Source organism: Ceratotherium simum, chromosome 28 (genome assembly GCF_057802395.1).
Source record: "Ceratotherium simum simum isolate JZ-2026a chromosome 28, ASM5780239v1, whole genome shotgun sequence".
In the NCBI taxonomy this organism is placed as follows: Eukaryota; Metazoa; Chordata; class Mammalia; order Perissodactyla; family Rhinocerotidae; genus Ceratotherium; species Ceratotherium simum.
Genome location: NC_141927.1, coordinates 7,902,997 through 7,920,685, shown reverse-complemented (window position 1 = coordinate 7,920,685; position 17,689 = coordinate 7,902,997). Strand labels below are relative to the sequence as shown.

General features: G+C 47.6%; 1 protein-coding gene across 1 annotated transcript; it reads left to right on the top strand.

The window, feature by feature from the left end:
- On the top strand, nucleotides 1-12,822 carry LOC147913301 (protein FAM90A26-like). The gene is made up of 6 exons (XM_087418241.1): nucleotides 1-120; nucleotides 579-778; nucleotides 1,219-1,327; nucleotides 1,918-2,650; nucleotides 5,841-5,928; nucleotides 12,600-12,822. The coding sequence occupies exons 1-6, from the start codon at nucleotides 1-3 to the stop codon at nucleotides 12,820-12,822; spliced, it is 1,473 nt and encodes a 490-aa protein (XP_087274367.1).
- Nucleotides 12,823-17,689: the final 4,867 nt, after the last annotated feature.

Here is a 17,689-nt window from a genome sequence, read left to right as displayed (position 1 = left end):
ATGGCGGGCTGTTCCACCCAGCACGGGCCCTCCAGACTCTCTAATGCCCAGAACGGCAAGAAGCAAGTGAAGGGACCGGCGGCAAAGAAGGCTCCCCCACCAGAGGAGGAGGATCCCAGGGTAAGCGTGGAGGCTTGGGTCTGTGGGGCACCAGGGATGTGCATGGAATCCAGAGACAGGGTTTGAACATGGCCACTTCTGTGGCCAGCACGCCCTTGTCCTTTCCCATGTGACGATTTCTTGCCTTGAGACCACATCACCAGGCACAGACCCATTCACAGTCCTGGAGGAACAACCTCACTTCCTCTTTGCTGTCGTGTCTAGCTTGGATTTTGCCTCACTCTTCACTTATGACTCATCTGCTCACCTTGAGAGCTCCAATCCTTCCTCCACTGTCCATCCCTAGCAGAAGCTTTTGGAAGGCACCCTAATATGCTCAGTGTGCTGACAGCTACTGCTATATGTCCTTCTCCTCTCCAAAACCAATATTCACCTCTCAAACTCTGTCCTTCTATTCACTGTGGAAAAGTGCTTGTGATTCCCGCTGACTCAGAGACCATTTCTTCCTCCACCCACAGGTGAAGTGCAAGGACTGCGGAGCCTTTGGGCACAACAGAAGAAGCATCAGGTGCCCCATGAAGCGTTGGCAAGGGGCCATAGCCCCCCTGCCCTTGGGCTCCAGTAGTTGCAAGGAGAACGTGAAACCGGGGAATCTGCAGGTGCAGCCAAACCCACGGATCTTGCAGAAGCCAGAGAGAGAGAAGCAGCAAAGACAAAGGTGAGGAACCTGGGAGCTTGTAACCAATCTTTGGGCTGAAATCCAAGGAGACTCACGTGTCTCCCCAGCTCCACACAGTGTGCACAGCCACCTCCAGGCCAGGACAGGGGGGTGGAGAGAACGAGATAGGAGCTCACTCTCCTCCAGGGTCCACACTCAGGTGCTCACTCAACTCCTTGGGATTCACTCAAGGGGGTGGGGAACATTTCAGAATTCTGCCCAGGACAGGGACAGAGGCAATGGAGAAAAAGGAAAGGACTTCATGAGAAAACCTGCAGGGTTCTCTGCAGTTGGGGGAATAATCTGAGGTGAGGCAAAGGCCCAGGGCTTCACGACCTGTCTCAAAACACAACACTGAAGGAGCCTGGGACACAGCAATATCTGTCCCCACTGGCTACAGGAAATTGAGTGCCTTCCACTTGACATGCTTTTGTTTGCAGGCAACAAGAGCAGCACAGCAATGCTCTACTGCAGAGATTTCCCAGGAGAGCTCAAGGGAGTCCCCAGACGAATTGGAAGGAATTGACAGGGTCCTGTGACGACGTGAGGGTGAGTCTCCCCTGGGCCCCCCTCTTGTTCTCTTCGGGGGAAGCCCAATCTGCCTCAACCCCCTTCTGTGTGAGGGAACTCTTCAATTCCATGCCAACCAATGTGATCAGTTCGTGTACTTGCCAGATCTCGGTATTCTTGCTCTTTAGGATTTGGCACTACTCCTTGCATGTCTGTCACCAAGATGCAGGTGGGGGCTGTGGAAGCGGTTTCATCAGACGCTTCCACAAGGTGGCATCCTCGATGTAAGAGATAGCTTTGCAATGGTGGTGCACACCCCCAAATTGTTCCTTACTCATCAAACTGGCTCCAAAACAGCAGGAGCTGTGCACATTCCCTAGAAAAATCTAGGAAAGAGCTCGTTTGCACTTCCTCCACGAGAGACACTAGTAAGAACCTTTCAATTCTCCTACCTGACACAAACACGTGGCGAGGTGACGGTGCAGTTGGTTTTATGCTGCCCACCACTGAGGTTGAGTCCCTCATCAAGTTCTGGTTTTCACATATTTTATTGGGTTAGTTTTAATTTCTCTCCCTTGGTGAGGACGTTCTAATATGTAGTCTTTGTGTGTCTTTGTGTTGTCTTCCAGCATGCAAACAGGCCAAGACCCTTCTACAGAGGTGAGAGGAAATCTGCCCTGGGTCTCAGTCTCATACGTAGGCCACCTTCGAAGACACCTGACATGAGGTCCAGCGGACCCGCTGTGTCTGCCATCCAAAGACCTGAACTGAGCCTCTTCTCACCTCCTGGAATTCAGAATGGACAGAAAGTGCCTGTCCCTGACACGCCTCACACAGAATTCAAGCACTTTGCCCCGGATCCTACCCTCATTGTCCCGCTGAGGGACAAGAAGCCCTGTTTTTCCTCCCTGGATGATCCCCAGGCTCCCTCCAAGACACATGGCCTGGGCCACACCCTCACCCCACAGGCACAAGCCATGTATCTGGATGTCAAATCCTATCCCAGCCCACAGGCTGCTGGACCTACTGTGGACCGGGAGGCCAAAATCAGCATCAAGGCACCACGCAAGAGACCTGCCCAGGTCCCAGTGCAGACTTTGCAGACCCTCAAAAAGAAACCCACACTCAATCCCTTCCAGGCCTCTAAGAAGAGCACTCAGAGACCACATCTGGGGGTTTTCCAGACTCCCCAGCCCTCACCATGGACAATTGGACGTAGACCTACTGCGGGACGCCAGGTGACCAGAAAGATGCATGCCCAGGCGAAAAGCATTGACCAGCCGCCTCCACACAACAGACCTCACCTGAATACCGCTCAGCCCTGCACTGTGGCCCATCGCCCTGCACTGAACTGTGTCCCAGGCCAGCCCCTCAGAATGCTCTTCAGGAGATTAGACAATGGCTGCTGGAGCTCCAGACTCCTGACTGCTCCCTCCTGCCTTCCAGCTGAGAGGCCAAGCCCTCCCGGGCAGAGCCCTCCCACACTAGAGACATCTGAGGGACACTGTGCCCGTGTCCCACTGAGTGTCCTGGGGAATGACCTCCAGGTTTCCTCTTCCTCTGAAGAGAGTGACTGGGAGGGAGACACCTCCTGCCAAGGAAGACACGTCCTCCTGCCACAGGACACCTGGAACTGACTGTTGACTGAGGAGGAGAAGTCACAAGAAGCAAGGTTTTTCTTGGGAATCAGCCATTCCCCATCTCTGCTCTGGGTACACATGCTGGAAGCCCAGACGATGCTTGTGGACACACACAGGCAAACACTGCCCTCTTTCATGAGGGAAGCAGAAGTGACGATTCAAAGGGCGCTAATCAAACTGGACTAGGAAGTTGTTTGACACTGAAATCCATTGGATACTACTGAGTTCGATTGCAGGGCTAAGGTCTCAACTCAAATATCATAGGAAATTAATCTGTATCTCTCCTCCGATTTCAGAATTTGGGGAAAATTGGTAAAGGGCTCAAAATAGTCCGTGGCAAGTTGTAAAGAGTTCCCTGACCTGGGATGAGATATTTTGACTCTGTGGGGTTTTTTCTGTGGAAATCCTGATTTTCGGATATTCTCATGGCTCTGTTCCTTTGGGTTTTTAAATATCATTAGAAAGCTGTGTTTTAAAATGTTCTTTTGTTATTAATAAAATTCTCCCAAAGGTGACCTGTGGTACGCACTTTTGATTTCTAGGCATGCAGACCACTTTCAAAATTTCTTTGACTCATCCAAGTTAAAGTGACTGGGTGAAGCAATGTTTGGCAGGACATAGGCCTTATTAGAAACACAGATTCTCAGGCACACTCAGCCCCAAGGCACCATTACATGCATTTTGACAGTGAGTCCCAGGAAATCTCAGGCAGATTTCAGTGAGACAAGCGTGCCTGCAGAATTATTCTCAAGGTGGCCCACATGGGACTCAGGGCGGGGTGGTTAGTAAACACCTGTGCCTGAAGCCTACTGCAAGAGATAGCAATCGAGGGTGTGTTTATTGCGGCCTGGGCACTGGGAGATTTGGAAATCTCCCCACGAGATTCCAGTGGGCAGCAAAGTTTGAGATCCACTGGAGGTGGTGAGCAAAGATTTCACCTAAGTCACCTGTGATCTCCATTTTCTCATTCGGGAAAAGCTCTGACTAGGATCCAGAAAATTCCCATGCCTCGGTAAGGAACATTTCCTTAGGAAGAACAGAGGACTGCTCCTTCCTCCCTGTAGGTCATCCGTTGGCGAGTGCTTCTTCCAGTCTGCAGCATTCTGTGCCTTCCAAGGAGGGCAGGCGCTGGTTGAACGCACAAGGTCACGAAAAAGAAGGGAAAAGTCAAGATGGCACATTTGGGCAATACCCCAGCCTGCCACAGCTTCTGAAGTGGTCCAGTCTCCTTGGGACCTAGGACACAGTCCCCTCTTTTTGGCCTATGTCATTTCATTGGCAACCCAGAGTTGAGAACACTGTAGCTCATAATCCTTCTCACAATTTCATGCAAATAGATATTTCATGGATGTACAGGGCTCAACGTTAGGAAATTATGTGTTTCAAAGTCTAGCAAGGACCCATTAGTTTCCATTTCTCACATGGTCCCTGGGGAAATAGATGCTGATCCCTCCAGACCCTCTTCTAGTAGCAGTAAGCCTGATAGAGCAAGCACAGGACACACATTCCCTGACAGGCAAACATAGTCTCTCAAAACAAGCACAGTGGGTTTCAGGAAAGATCACCATGTTCTCCCTGAAAGCCTAAATTATTCGCTTACACTCAGGACATTGAGAGAAGCGTAGAGGAGGCAACAGGGTCTCAGCAGGGCAGCCTTCAGGAAACATCCTGCGTTCCTACCTTCAAACAACATTGATTCAGCATCTACTGTGTGCTCCCACGTTTGTTAGGGTGCCCTGAGTGCGAGGCATTGAGCTCGGAAGCTTAACACATTACTGGAATTAACTCTGCTCTACCTTGGTAATTACGGACTCTAAATCCTGTGCCAGAAAGGAAGATGTGGATATAGGAGATGAGGGAGCAAGGACATTGAAGGGAGATACGCGAATTGGTGGGAGAATGGTATTGTGTCCTAGTATATTTTCAGCTGCTCAGGAACAATTAGGAAACCATCCTTGCACCATTATGTTGGCCAATGGCAGTTCCTGGGCACTTGAATGGAAATGGAACATTCTGCAAAGGGAGGAGAGTTTCCTCTGCAGCCTTTCCAGGGAGGCAGGAGCAGTTTCAATGCCCCCAGGATATATTGGAAACAATTCTGTGGGCTCCTGCCCACCATTTGCTACCTTTCTATGTCATCAAGAGCCATTCTTTGGTCCCTGAGCAGAAGTTGAAAACTCTGTGGTGGCTACCGCTGGCTAAGGACGCCCACACTGGGACTTTCTCGCAGCTGCAAGCCACTGCTGGGCCTCTGACATAGCTCTAGATTTGTCCAGAGGCTCAAGCCGCCAAGGACACACCTCCTGGTTCTTTCCTTCTGGCACGCAATGGCCTCTGCCTGCCAGATCGACAACAATATTTCAGGAACGCCATCAGACCAACAGGTTCTTTTCCCTAGAGGGACAGTCTGGGAGCTGCAGTGTCTTCGTTGTCTCTTGGGGAACCTGCATACACATCTTCAGTCAATAAAACACTCTTCAGAAATAGAGTAACTCTATTCATTGTGGAAAAAACATAATCAGACATATAAGCCATCAAGACAACAGGTAAAATAATAAAAATAATGGTGAATATCATTGAGAACAATGAGGATCATCAACCCAATGATGCTAATCCCAATCATTATAATATTGAAAATAATGCTCAGCCTCTGAGGAGGGCAAATAACGTGCAGATTCTCTTCAAGAATTACAGTCAACTGAAACACTCTACATTCGTATAGCAGAGAGGTTGCTGTCAGGTCAACTTCATGCCTCTAAAGACAGAGAAACTGATAAGGAGCCCCCAGTGTTCACTTCTTCTCCACACTGTGCTACATGGATTGATTGAGATCCCCTTAACAAGGTCACATAACCTTCAAACAGTAGAAAAGCGTGACAGAAAAGGAAACTGCCCCTCTGACCCTTCTGCAGGCAACTTAGAAGCTGCATCATGTCCACGGGAGCTGTTCCTGCACCCGCTTGTCAATAATGAGACTGGAGGAGCACAGCTGGATTTCAGGTGAGTCTCCATTCCAAGTTGACATCTCAGATTATCCCTCTGAGAAAGGGGACATTAGCAATAACAGAGAGTGTTGTGACTTTAGGCAGTGGGGTACAGATTCTTTAATTTTCATAGGAATTCTGAGAAAGAGATGGATAAAATACATCATTTCCAATGTTAATTATTACATGAGGTTCAAATCCCAGAGGCAGTAGACCCCAGTCCCTGATGTGTGTGGGGCAGTGAGTAGCTAAGGAAACTTGCTGGGTTTGGCTATGGGCACTGAAAGCCGAAATAAGTGACTTGTTCATACTTAGTTCAAACATATTCAGTTCTCATTTCTTGGAATCTAGTTAAAAACGGGTCATGAAGATGACAAACGAAATAAAACAGCTCTGACCCTGCTGAACCTGTGAGGCTGTCTAGTGGAGGAGAAAACAGTTTTTCCACATGAATTTGAATTTGAAAACTGCATGGAATGGCGTCTGAATCCAAGGAGATAAGAAACTTTTCAGAAACCTCATCAGATTAATAGGTTCTTTTCCATAGAGGGAGAGTCTTTGAGCTGCAGTGTCTATGTCTGTCTCTTGGGTAACCTACATACACATCTTCGGTAAATCAGACACTCTTCAGAAACAGAGAAACTCTATTCATTGTTGAATAATGATAACCACAAATATAAGCCACACAGACAATGGATGTAATGATAAAAATATTGGTGCATATCAATGATAATAATGATGATAATCAACCCAATGATGCTAATCCTAATAATTATAATATTCAAAATAATATTCAGCCTATGAAAAAGGTAAAGAAAGTAAAGAGTCTCATCATCAATGACAGGTACACATCCTGGGTGTGATGGAGATTGTTTTGAGTCAGAGTGCCAGCTTCACATGATGCAACACACTTGTTCCCTGAAGCCAAAGACACATAGCAGAAGGGATGAGAAATGCAAACTAGATGTTGGTATGTGCAAACATGGGGACTCCTGCACCAACTATGGGTGCCTTGGCATTAGGTCTAAGAATAAAAGGACTCTGGTTACAGTCATGCATTTCATCAGACACATGAGTTTTCAGGAGCTAGGACCACTCATGGATGTTGCAGGTCTTACTGACTTGAAGTCAGGCATCCAGCTTCACGGATGGTGTACACAAACCCAGCTGATTAGGAACAGAAAATACCCAGCATTATGTTACTTCAAAGCGTCTGGCTGCCCCTCTGTCATCTGCTTGTCCTGGATGCCACAAGTATCAGACATCTTGGGCCTATAGATTGGAACTGAGATATTGTAGGGCATCTGCTTGTCCTGGTCCCATTTTAACCCATTCTTGCTGGGAAGCAAGGAAGATTAAGCCCTCCCATTGTCCTGGGTGAAGATAAGGGAACCAAGAATCCCTGACCTTGACAGATCCTGGAACACCACACATCAAAAGAGCTTCTGGGCTCTAAGGGCATATGTAGTGCCTGGAGCTTAATGTTCCACACAACCAAGGATTCTGAGTCCCGTGAGAGAGAGCCACGTGTGGTTTCAGAGACTTGCCCATTTGCAGGGATCTCAACCGAAGCAGCCACCTGGCTGAACCACAGAATGCTGTTTGGCATCTTGTGGAAGGGAGGGCTCCACCCAGAGTCCCTCCTCCTCTACCAGGCATTCTTCTTCAAGAGGGGTACACACTTGAGTTCCCATACGACCCTATCATCTCCTGTGGGTTGTTTACCATTTCCCTTCCTGACACTGGTGTTTGTCTCATGGAAACATTTCATGGTGCAATCCTAGGATGCCAACTCAAGCTTCGCCATGAAAATCCATCTGGGTACTTTGTCATACACTCAGAGGAATCTATATATAATTTAAATCTTTTAGGATAATATATCAATAGTATAATGATTAGTATTCACATCATTATGATGGTCATTTTGATCGTTACTATCCATCATTTTTATTATGATCATTCTTGTCATTGATAATTTTTGTGGTTGTTGGCATACAGCATTCTATAGATATTCTCTGTTAAGAAGGGTGTTTGATTCAATGAAGATGAGGAGGATTCACCTACAGACACAAACACACACAGCCAATCCCAGGGTGATGCTGCACCACATGGTGTCCTTTTGGAAGTTGATCTTCTGATATTTCCATGTTCCCTGTGGGGCAGGGACCATGCCATGCTTGCTACAGAGGCTTCAGGAAGGTGTCTTCTCCTATCTTGACCATCTGGAAAAAATTAGAAGCACTTTGATGGTCCTAGAAACCATATGTGCAGGCCTGTGAGCCAAAGAAAGGAACTCCTAGGACAAACCTATCCAACACGATGTTATCTATGTCAACTCTGGGGCCACGCAATCCCTTCACTCAGCCTGGGGTGATGATGCCCTCCAAGGGTCCTGGGTGGAGGTGTGGGAAGTAAGAAGTGGGGCCAGTCAGGAGCCCAGCATGACTAGATGGCAGAAGGGCAGCTGTACAGTGAGTGATGATGTGTTGCTCTGTGCATAATGTGCTGGGCAGGTGGAGCTCTGAGCTAGGGGGAAGGTTCTGCTGTCACTTTGGAGATCCACCTGCCTTTCAGCTAGCCTTGCCCAAGAAGCCATCTGGTCAAACTACTGACACCTGTTGAGTGTCCTGGGGAAGGCAGGCCACAAACCTTGGTGCCTCCACCTCCACCCGGGGCTCCTCTCCAAGAAGGTTTTGCAGACCCCCCATATGACCCATGCCCTCCTGGGGCTTGTGATATTTTCCCCTCCCGCTGTTCCTCTAATCCATCATGAAGCACAACCATGATGCAGTGCCGGGACTCTCCCAACTAGTCCAGGAGTCTCCATCTCTGTACACTGTCATACCTCACATGCTTAGCGGAACCTGTATGCAAATCTCCATCTCCATTTTCACATTCTTAAAAATTTTCCTATTTACGTCAGTATAACTCTCACGGTTATCTTGTGGTGCTTCATGCTGTTGTCATTATAAGTGTTTTTCTTTTCTTTTACACCAATAACTTTTGGGTTTATTATTGCACAGCGCTGAAAAGATTTTTCTTTATTTCAGAGGTGTGTCCAATTCCTGAGGACGACTGGGAGGGTCTCCTACTGACAGCATACACACAGCAGGTCCGGGGCTGCCCCTGTACGATCTAGTGCCCATTCAGAGAAAGAGATTACTAATAGATTATCTGTCCCCTGAGGGCCAGGGGTCACCTCCTGCTTGCAGTGGACACTGGGGAGGGCATACTAGTCCCTACCTGATCCTCCAGAAATGGTGACAAGCACCCATGAGTTCCTAACAAGCATGTGTGGAGCCCCACAAAGCCAAGGAGAGCCTCTTGAAGAACCAGATTCCTCCACAATATTTCCTATGTGAAAGGAGGGGCCCAGACAACCTTGGGGCAGCTGTGGTCCTCCTGACACTCCAGAATTATTCTCAATCACCTGGGAGACTATGGATCTACTCCATCCTTCATTTAACGGCAGGAGAAGGATTCACCTCCCGCCAGAGTCTCCTAAGGTTTTTCTAGTCCATTTAGGTGCCTGGGAACCGCCCACAAAAGATGTCCAAGGAACTCCAGGAATTTCAAAGATCCATCTGGTGTCCAGGGACATCTGGAGCTGTCCTGGAAGCACGGAGAGCACAGCTGGCCCCCAATAACCTTTGAAGGTCCACTTCCTCCAAGGAGGCGGGTGCCCAGGTGGCTCCTGCTTGCATGGGCAGCACACGGGAGTTGTGGAGACCAGATGTCCCCACTTGGGATTCTGGGAGACCAGATGTCCCCACTTGAGAGTCTGGGAGACTAGATGTCCCCACTTTAGATTCTTGGAGACAGATGTCTCCATGCAGGAATATGGGAGACAAGAGGGCAGCCAGGCAACTCTGCTGTGAGGGCTGATGGAGTCCAGGAGTAGCCCTGTTCCCTGCAGTACAGGACACTGAGCCCCAGGGGGAGGCCATGGTGTAGCTCTTTGGTCCTGCCTTCCTGTAGGGAACCTGCCCAACCAGTCACCTACTGAACTGCTGAAAACTGTTGAGTGATCTATGGAAGGCAGGACGGGATGAGGGTCCCTATACCTCTGCCCTCTAGACTCTGATAAGCTAAATTCCATCTACTCTGTTGAATATTAACATCATTATTAGCATTATTTATGTCTTTATGGTCATTATCATGGTTACTCATATTTATTTTTATTATACTGTTCCTAGGAATCATTTTTGTGTTTATCATGAAATGTTAAAAAGATTTTCTTTGTGAAAGAAGGGTATGATTTTCTGAGGATGATTAAGGGGGTCCCTGCAAGTAGATATACATTCACTGGTCTCACGCTGACACTGGACTGCCTGCTGCCCTTTAAAAGCAGGAGCCTGAATAAGGCTTGGCAATTCACGATAGCCAAGACTTGGAAGCAACCTAAGTGCCCATCAAGGGACGAATGGATAAAAAAGCTATGGTATATATACACAATGGAATACTACTCAGCCATAAGAAACGATGAAATCCAGCCATTTGTGACAACATGGATGGACATTGAGGGCATGATGCAAAGTGAAATAAGTCAGAGGGAGAAGGTCAAATACCGTATGATTTCCTTCATTAAGGAGTAGATAATAACAACAATAAACAAACACATAGGGACAGAGATTGGATTGGTGGTTACCAGAGGGGAAGGGGGGAGGGAGGAGGGTGAAAGGGATAATTGGGTACATGTGTGTGGTGATGGGTTGTAATTAGTATTTTGTTGGTGAACATGATGTAATCTATGCAGAAATAGAAGTACAATGATGTACACCTGAAATTTTTACAATGTTATAAACCAATGTTACTGCAATAAACAAAAAATTTAAAAAAATAAAAAAATAAAAAATAAATAAATAAATAAAAGCAGGAGCCTGCCTCCAGGGGCCCTACTTATGCCTCAGTTGGTCTCTCTCCTCTGACCAGCTTCTGTCCCGTCATCCCCCTAAGCCTCTTCATCCCCATGTCCTTGGCCTCAGTTCCTCTGCACTGGTTTTCCCCACAGCTCCCCTCATCTCCTCCTCAATCTAATGCTGTACTTAGATCTCCCATGGGCAACTGGGAAGGTCACCTTCCTACCAGTAACCCCCAGTTTCCCTGCTCCCCATCCAGGCCCAGGTCCCATCTGGCCTTCCCCCTTCCACGCCCCACCAATCACCCTGACCCAGGTCCCCTTGTAAGCCCAGCATCCACTCCTTCTCCCACTCTCTTCCCATTTCTGTCCCTTCCCTGACTCACTTCCTGTTGCATTCCCAGGCCAAAGCCCCGTGGCTCCTGCCCCAGGTCACCTAGGATGTGTTGGCTGCCCTAAAGCTTTGTCCCCAACTGCAGGTACCTGCATGTTAACTTCCTCTCAGACAAGGACATCCCCCTCCCCAAGTTGCACTAGCAGCCTTCAGCGCTTCTCCCTCACAAACATGTCCCTTCTTTCTGACCCTTCAGGAGTCTCAGTGCCCCTCCATGTCCCCCTGAGGCCCTGCTCTCCCAGAAGCTGTCCCTAATCAGTAGGTCTTAAGACCCTGCCAGGGTTCCTGCCTTTTCCTCCATCATGACATGAGCGTGAAGCCTCTCCAAGGGCTCCATTTGGGAGAAAAAAAAAGATCACAGAGGCTAATCCGACTGATGCAAAACAAACCCCCTTTAAGAGAACTTCCTTTAGAAAATACCATGCCTAAAATAAGGCAGAGGGAAATTTAACTTTTATATGTAAGTGTAGATTACAGTCTTCCCAGAATTGAGAGCCATTACTCAGGCGCAGACTTCAGTCACTTAATTGCCCCTTTGGGAAAAGAGGGATGAAACTCTGAAACGGATCTGGAAGAGGTGGGTGGAGCTAAAGGACAATGTATAACCAGCCTTACTTAGGAATGTAGGTACCAAATCATTAACTATTCCATCAAAATGAAAACAGCAATGGGTGCAAAATAGCATTAACAACATAATTTATAAGGAATGGAAGAATGCTTTACAGTATATACAGTTTTACCCAGTTAGCTATTTAAGCCATTTGGCCATCAGTGGTATGGTTACATAATAATAAATCATCATAAACTGGAACTTAATCCAATAATGAAAAGGTGATTCAACACCTGAACCTTTTTCGTTTTATACGATAGTTTGACTTTCGAAAACATTTAAAAATCATGCCAAATGATGGGGAGAGTGTTTTTAATCCAGAAAATTACAGGAAACATATTTAACAGTGAATGGTTTGCACTGGAATGGTTTGCAGTGGAATCCTTTGCACTAAACGTAAGTCTGAGCAAACACTGGAACCCCCTTCTGTCCCCAGTTTTACCCTCTCTCCCCCACCAGCCCCGCCCCTCCCTCCCCCTCCTCCCCCGCCCCTCCCTCCACAGTCAGGGAACAGAGTGAGGACGCCCCGCCCGGGAGGAACACACCTTCCCCCGGGGCGTCGCGATGTGAAACCCCGGGACGGGATGTGGACACAGGACCCGGCGTCACGGGAGCCTCTGGTGGAATCCCCGCACTGACATGGCCTCCCTGAGGGGGAGGGAAGGGCGGGCTTGCGGACCGCGGGTCAGGGACGGAGGGAGGGTCTCGGGAGTGACCGCGGTCTGCGGGGCCCCGGGCCAGGGGGAGGGCGCGGCGACCCGGAGCCGCCCTCCAGGGGGCAAGAGGTGCAGAATCCCCCTCCCATGGGGACTTGACCCCAAGCAGGGTGTACAGGGGAGACCCCGTGGAGACAGGAAGACAAAGAACGGAGAGCAAACCAGCTCGGACCGATTTTAAGCGGAAACTGACGCGCCCACAGAACCGGCAGCAGAACTACCCCGGGGCGTCTCGCGGCCCCACGGAGCTCCCCGCGGGGACGCGCGTGCGCCGATTGTTACGTCCCGGCGTCCCGACTGCGCATGTGGAGGGCGGGGCGATGGGGCCGTGACTGGGAGCTGACCTTTGATTTGGGAAATCTACTTCCGGGTCTGCAGGAAACTGGGAGCTCTGGGAGGCGGCGCTTGGAAGGAGGGGGCTGTGGGCGGGGCCTTGGAGGAGGGGCGTGTGTGGGCGGGGCCTGCGCGCCGCTGCCCCGTGCGTTTACGGTCTGCCTGTACTTCCGCCTGCGGAAGTGGAGTCTGTGCGTCTGAATCCACGGCGAAGTGCTGGGTGTCAGTGGGGCTGTGCTGCGCCCCCTGCAGCAAGTTAAATGATTCAGATACTTTTCGGTGAAAGCTTAGAGTTAAGGGGCCAATCACACTGAATGCGGAGATGTTTCTTTCTCAGCAACCTGAAATGTGTTTAAGTCAAAAACCTGCACAGAGAGCGTGTCGTGAGTCCAGCAGATGCGACTCGGCTGCGGGGGCGCAGCGCCCGCGGTGCGGGCGGATGTGCGCGCTGGTTGCACTGGGTTCATCTGTGCCTCCAGCACACAGAATAGGTCATTTACAAGGGGAACTGGAACGTGAATCGCCACACTCGGTGTGGTCGGAATGTGCAATTTCACACTAAAGACCACAGAATGTAGTTTCAGTCTCTGTTCCCCATTCACCTGGGAGGCAGAGACTCAGCGCTGGGCTCAGTTCAGGGACTTCACTGGATGGGATCTGGGCGGATCGCTCACCTGGTGGCGTCATGCTGAGTTTGGGGTTCTGGCCCAATCTATGTGCAGCATGTGGGGTGGGATGAAAGTTTACATCAGCCTCCTTGTTCATGGGACTTTACAGCATGGCCCAGACCATGAGATTTGGAGGCAGCCTGGGGAACATCATGGGAGCAAACATCAGACCTGTTGTCTGTGAGCTTGAGAATGAGGGTCAGTCCTGGCCAAGGTGCTTGGATGTTGGCTGAGAGGCGTCAGGGATATCCACTTCTTGTACTTATTTTTTTCCATGAGGTGAGAAGAAGCTCAGCTCAGGTCTATTGATGGGAGACACTGCACGGCACGTGGATGGCATATTTGGTTTCCTGATAGGTGCTGTCTTGTGGGAACAGGCTCAGGACAGATCTCTTCTTGGCTGAGAGGACAGGAATTGATTGGCCTGCTTGTATCCTGTAGGAGAAGACAGCATGCATAGAATATATATTAAGATTTTCTTCATCAAGTGAAAATTTAAATCAACCAAATAAAAGACATGGAACATGTAACACTTAATTTAGCAGTTAAAGAATCATTAGCAGTCATTTTAAATATGAAGTACTGAGTGGTAGGATAAAATCAATTAAATTATCAAAGTGAAAAAAATTTTACTTCAGATTTCATAGTATGGATATTATTAATATTGTCTCTAAGTGGAAACAAGCTCTTTCATACACTGTTCTAAGCATTAACACAGCTACTGAGCTTTTAGAGGCAGATTAATGACTAACAAATTCTGATGGACAATTTCAGAGTTTTTATATCAATTTAAAAGTTGCATATAGGATTCTACCTTTTGGAGGCATCTGAAAAAATAAATTCCACATGTCCTCACCAGCATGCTGCCAGACACACAAGTAATAGTAAAAAAATATAGAGAAACGAAAATTGGCATCCTAAGAGTTCACAGACTGGAATCCCATTGGCCAGAATGGAATTTTAACAACTCCCTCTCACAGAAGGGGCATAGTCTTGAAGCATATTGGGGTTACCCAGAAGAGAAAAGAGCTGGGACCAGGGGAGACTCACCCACAGATCATCACAGGACTCTGTCAGTTCCTTACAATTTTGAGCTGTCCTGGGACATTTCTGGAGTTCAACCATCCTCTGCTGCTCTGACTACCTATAGAACAAACCATGACAAATGGGTGTACCCCAATTTCAAGTCCCCAAATGGGAGAAAAATTACTGGGACCCAGACCTATTCAGTGTTTCAGTGTGAGACAGGTAGTGAAGCCCTGGACAAGACTGCCCTTTCCCTCATCTCAGATTCTTCCCCCAACTCCAGGTAACCCTCCAGGTTTTTCCATAATATACTTTCATTTAGGCTTCATTGCTTTTCTTCTTGTCATTTGCAAAGTTCCAAGATGTGCCCTGGTCCCAGCCTCTCAGTAATTATCCAGGAGTAGAATGGGCTCCTGAGTTTGGACCCTTGGAGGATATGGAACTCTTCTCTATTTCTCTCCATGTTGGTGTCTTTGCCTAGAGATGTCTTTGCACACAGTGTAAGAGGAAGAGACACAGGCTCCATAGGTTCCAACGCCCAAAGATTAGTTAAAACTCCCACGTTCCTCACATTTGTCCTAGTGCCGTCTCTCTTCTAATTATGTTAAAGGGCCTGAGGTTCCTTGGTGCCTCAGGCTTCCATGGTTTCAGGTTCTCCTGCACCTTGTTTGACCCCAAGGGTTGAGGACTATGGCCCTGTCCCAGCACTTCAGAGGGTGCCTCCTGCTTCTTGCCTTGTGCCCAAAGGCTCTGCAATCCTTGCACTTCACCTGTGGGTGGAGGAGGAGGTGGTCACTGAGTCAGCAGAAATCACAGGCAGATTTAAAGGTGAATATACTGTTGTAGTTTGAGAGATGAATATTGGTTTCAGAAAGGAGACATAGTCACGTGACCCTTTATGTGCCAACATGTTAACAATATTGTCCTGCCCAAAGCCTGTGTTGATGAGGGGTCCTAGGAGGATGGATTAGATGGTCTAAAGGTGAGGAGACTGAGCCAGATTTAAAGATTTGGATAAACTCCAGCCTGGACATGACACTAAGTAGGAGTGAGGTTGTTCCTCCAAGTCTCTGAATGGACCCATGTGCCTGGTGATGAGGTCCCAAGGCAGGCAATCCTTGGATGAGAAAGGACAAGGGAGTTGTGGACACAGAATTTTGCATGTCTGAACCCTGTCTCTGGATTCCATGCCATCCCCTGGTTCCAGATAGACATAAGCCTCCACTTACCCTGGGATCCTCCTCCTCTGGTAGGGAAGCCCTCTGCACCACTGGTCCCTGCTGTTGCTTCTTCCCTTTCTGGGTATTAAAGAGTCTAGAGGGCCTGTCCTGGGTGAAACGGCCCACCATTTGCCTCACCTCCTTGGAGCGTCACCTCACTCTTCCTTGGGACTTGATTTTTGGATTTCCTGAGTCAAAAGAAAAAGAAATCTTTCAGATTCACACAGAGACAGAAGTCCCTCGTGCACCTTATTCAGTGAGGGATGAGGAGGCATCATGACCACTAAGTCAGACACATCTCTCACAAAGTGATGTATCATTCCCAGACTTTTTCCATCCTCTATCCTGATTACCTAGCCTCAGTAGAGGACTCTGACTTAAACAAGACACATGACTTGTAAATGGTGAATTTAGTTTTGCACACTTGAATGACTGATTTTACAGAAATTGTTTAGACCTATTACATTTCATTGCTTTAGGAGAAAGAAAATATTTGCTTGGAGTTACAAAATAATCAAGGTTATGGGAATGCTACATTTAATCCTGTGGCACACATATTCAAAAATTCAGAACAAAGTCTGCTTTCTTCTTCAAAACTTGAATGTCATATTTGACATGAGATGAGGAAATTCCAAAATATAAATTCCAAATTAAATATAGAAAAATTATTTTCCACTCTACTAGAATGACAGCTTCACAGCTGAGAGTCTGGGCTGTTTATTGACTCCTTTAATCTTCAGTGCTTTAATTTTAAACTAAGTTCTAATAAAGGTGAAATTAATATATTTCATCTAAGGATGAACAAATAAATTAGTCTTTAAATTTCCATAACCAAAACTGCCAGGTTTCCATAACTGCTCACACACTGTCTCATTCAGTTCAGGGTGTATATTGCCTTTGAAACTTGAACTTTCATGTAATAATCCGCATTTACAACGATGCATTTTTCTCAGTCTCTTTCCTAAGAACTACTATTAAAATGAAAGAGTCTTTGTACAATCACTTAAAGCCACATCACTACATACTTTTCCCACTGTACTATTTCTCTGAGGGATGATCTGAGGACCAAAACTGTAGAGAAAAGCAGCGTGAAATCCAGCTGTCCTTTCCCCCTCTGTCAGTGGATCCTCAGAAAAGTGGATGCTGGACAAACTCCTTTAGACGGGATGCGGTTTCTAGGATGGCTGAGGAGGGGTCGTGAGGAAGTTTGATTTCCAGCCTGACTCTTATACTGTTTCAGGTTCTTCTGACTGTTCAGGTGATCTAATCCAACCAACTTAATCAAGTCACATTTGATCTGATCCCTCTTTGAGGCAATGCACCATAATTTGTTGTTTACCATTTCCATACATTTTACAAAATATGTGTACACATATGCATACTTTGAAAAATGTATATTTTCTCTAAGATTAAAAAAAATTTGTGGATATGTCTGTTTCTTCACCTTGCATTTTTTGGTAAAACAGAAATAACATAAAATTTACCATTCTAACCATAGTTAATTGTACATTCTGTGGCATTAAGTACATTTACACTGTTGTGCAACCATCACCATCATCCATCTCCAGAGCTTTTCATTTTCTACACCTGAAAACCTGTGCTGGTTAAACAGTTCTTCCAATGCATAGATATAGACACAGGTGCATTTCTCTAAGTAATAATCATCATTGATATGAAGGTAAACATTGCTTAATGGCTCATATCAATGTCTCCATCTGTAATCCGTTACCTCCTGGGTCATCCTAGCCCTCTCCCCTCCCTTGTCTGTAACCGCCCGCTCCAATCCTGAGAGGGCCCCTAAGGGGCTCACATCGAGCGCAGAATAGGGAGCTCTGAGCGTCCTGCACTGCTCCCAGACCACCGGCAGAGGGCGCCCGAGTGCACCTATTCCGGCCTTCCCTGGTGGACAGGCGTGTTGCGCATGCGCATTCCGCCCTGGACCTCGAGGCCGC

What these genes read in the sequence shown, in the direction of transcription:
- LOC147913301 (XM_087418241.1), top strand. Translation starts at nt 1, where the DNA reads ATGGCGGGCTGTTCCACCCAGCACGGGCCCTCCAGACTCTCTAATGCC. An exon ending in CAGAGGAGGAGGATCCCAGG is followed by an intron (nt 121 to 578) that starts GTAAGCGTGGAG and finishes CTCCACCCACAG; the next exon opens with GTGAAGTGCAAGGACTGCGG. An exon ending in GGTCCTGTGACGACGTGAGG is followed by an intron (nt 1,328 to 1,917) that starts GTGAGTCTCCCC and finishes GTTGTCTTCCAG; the next exon opens with CATGCAAACAGGCCAAGACC.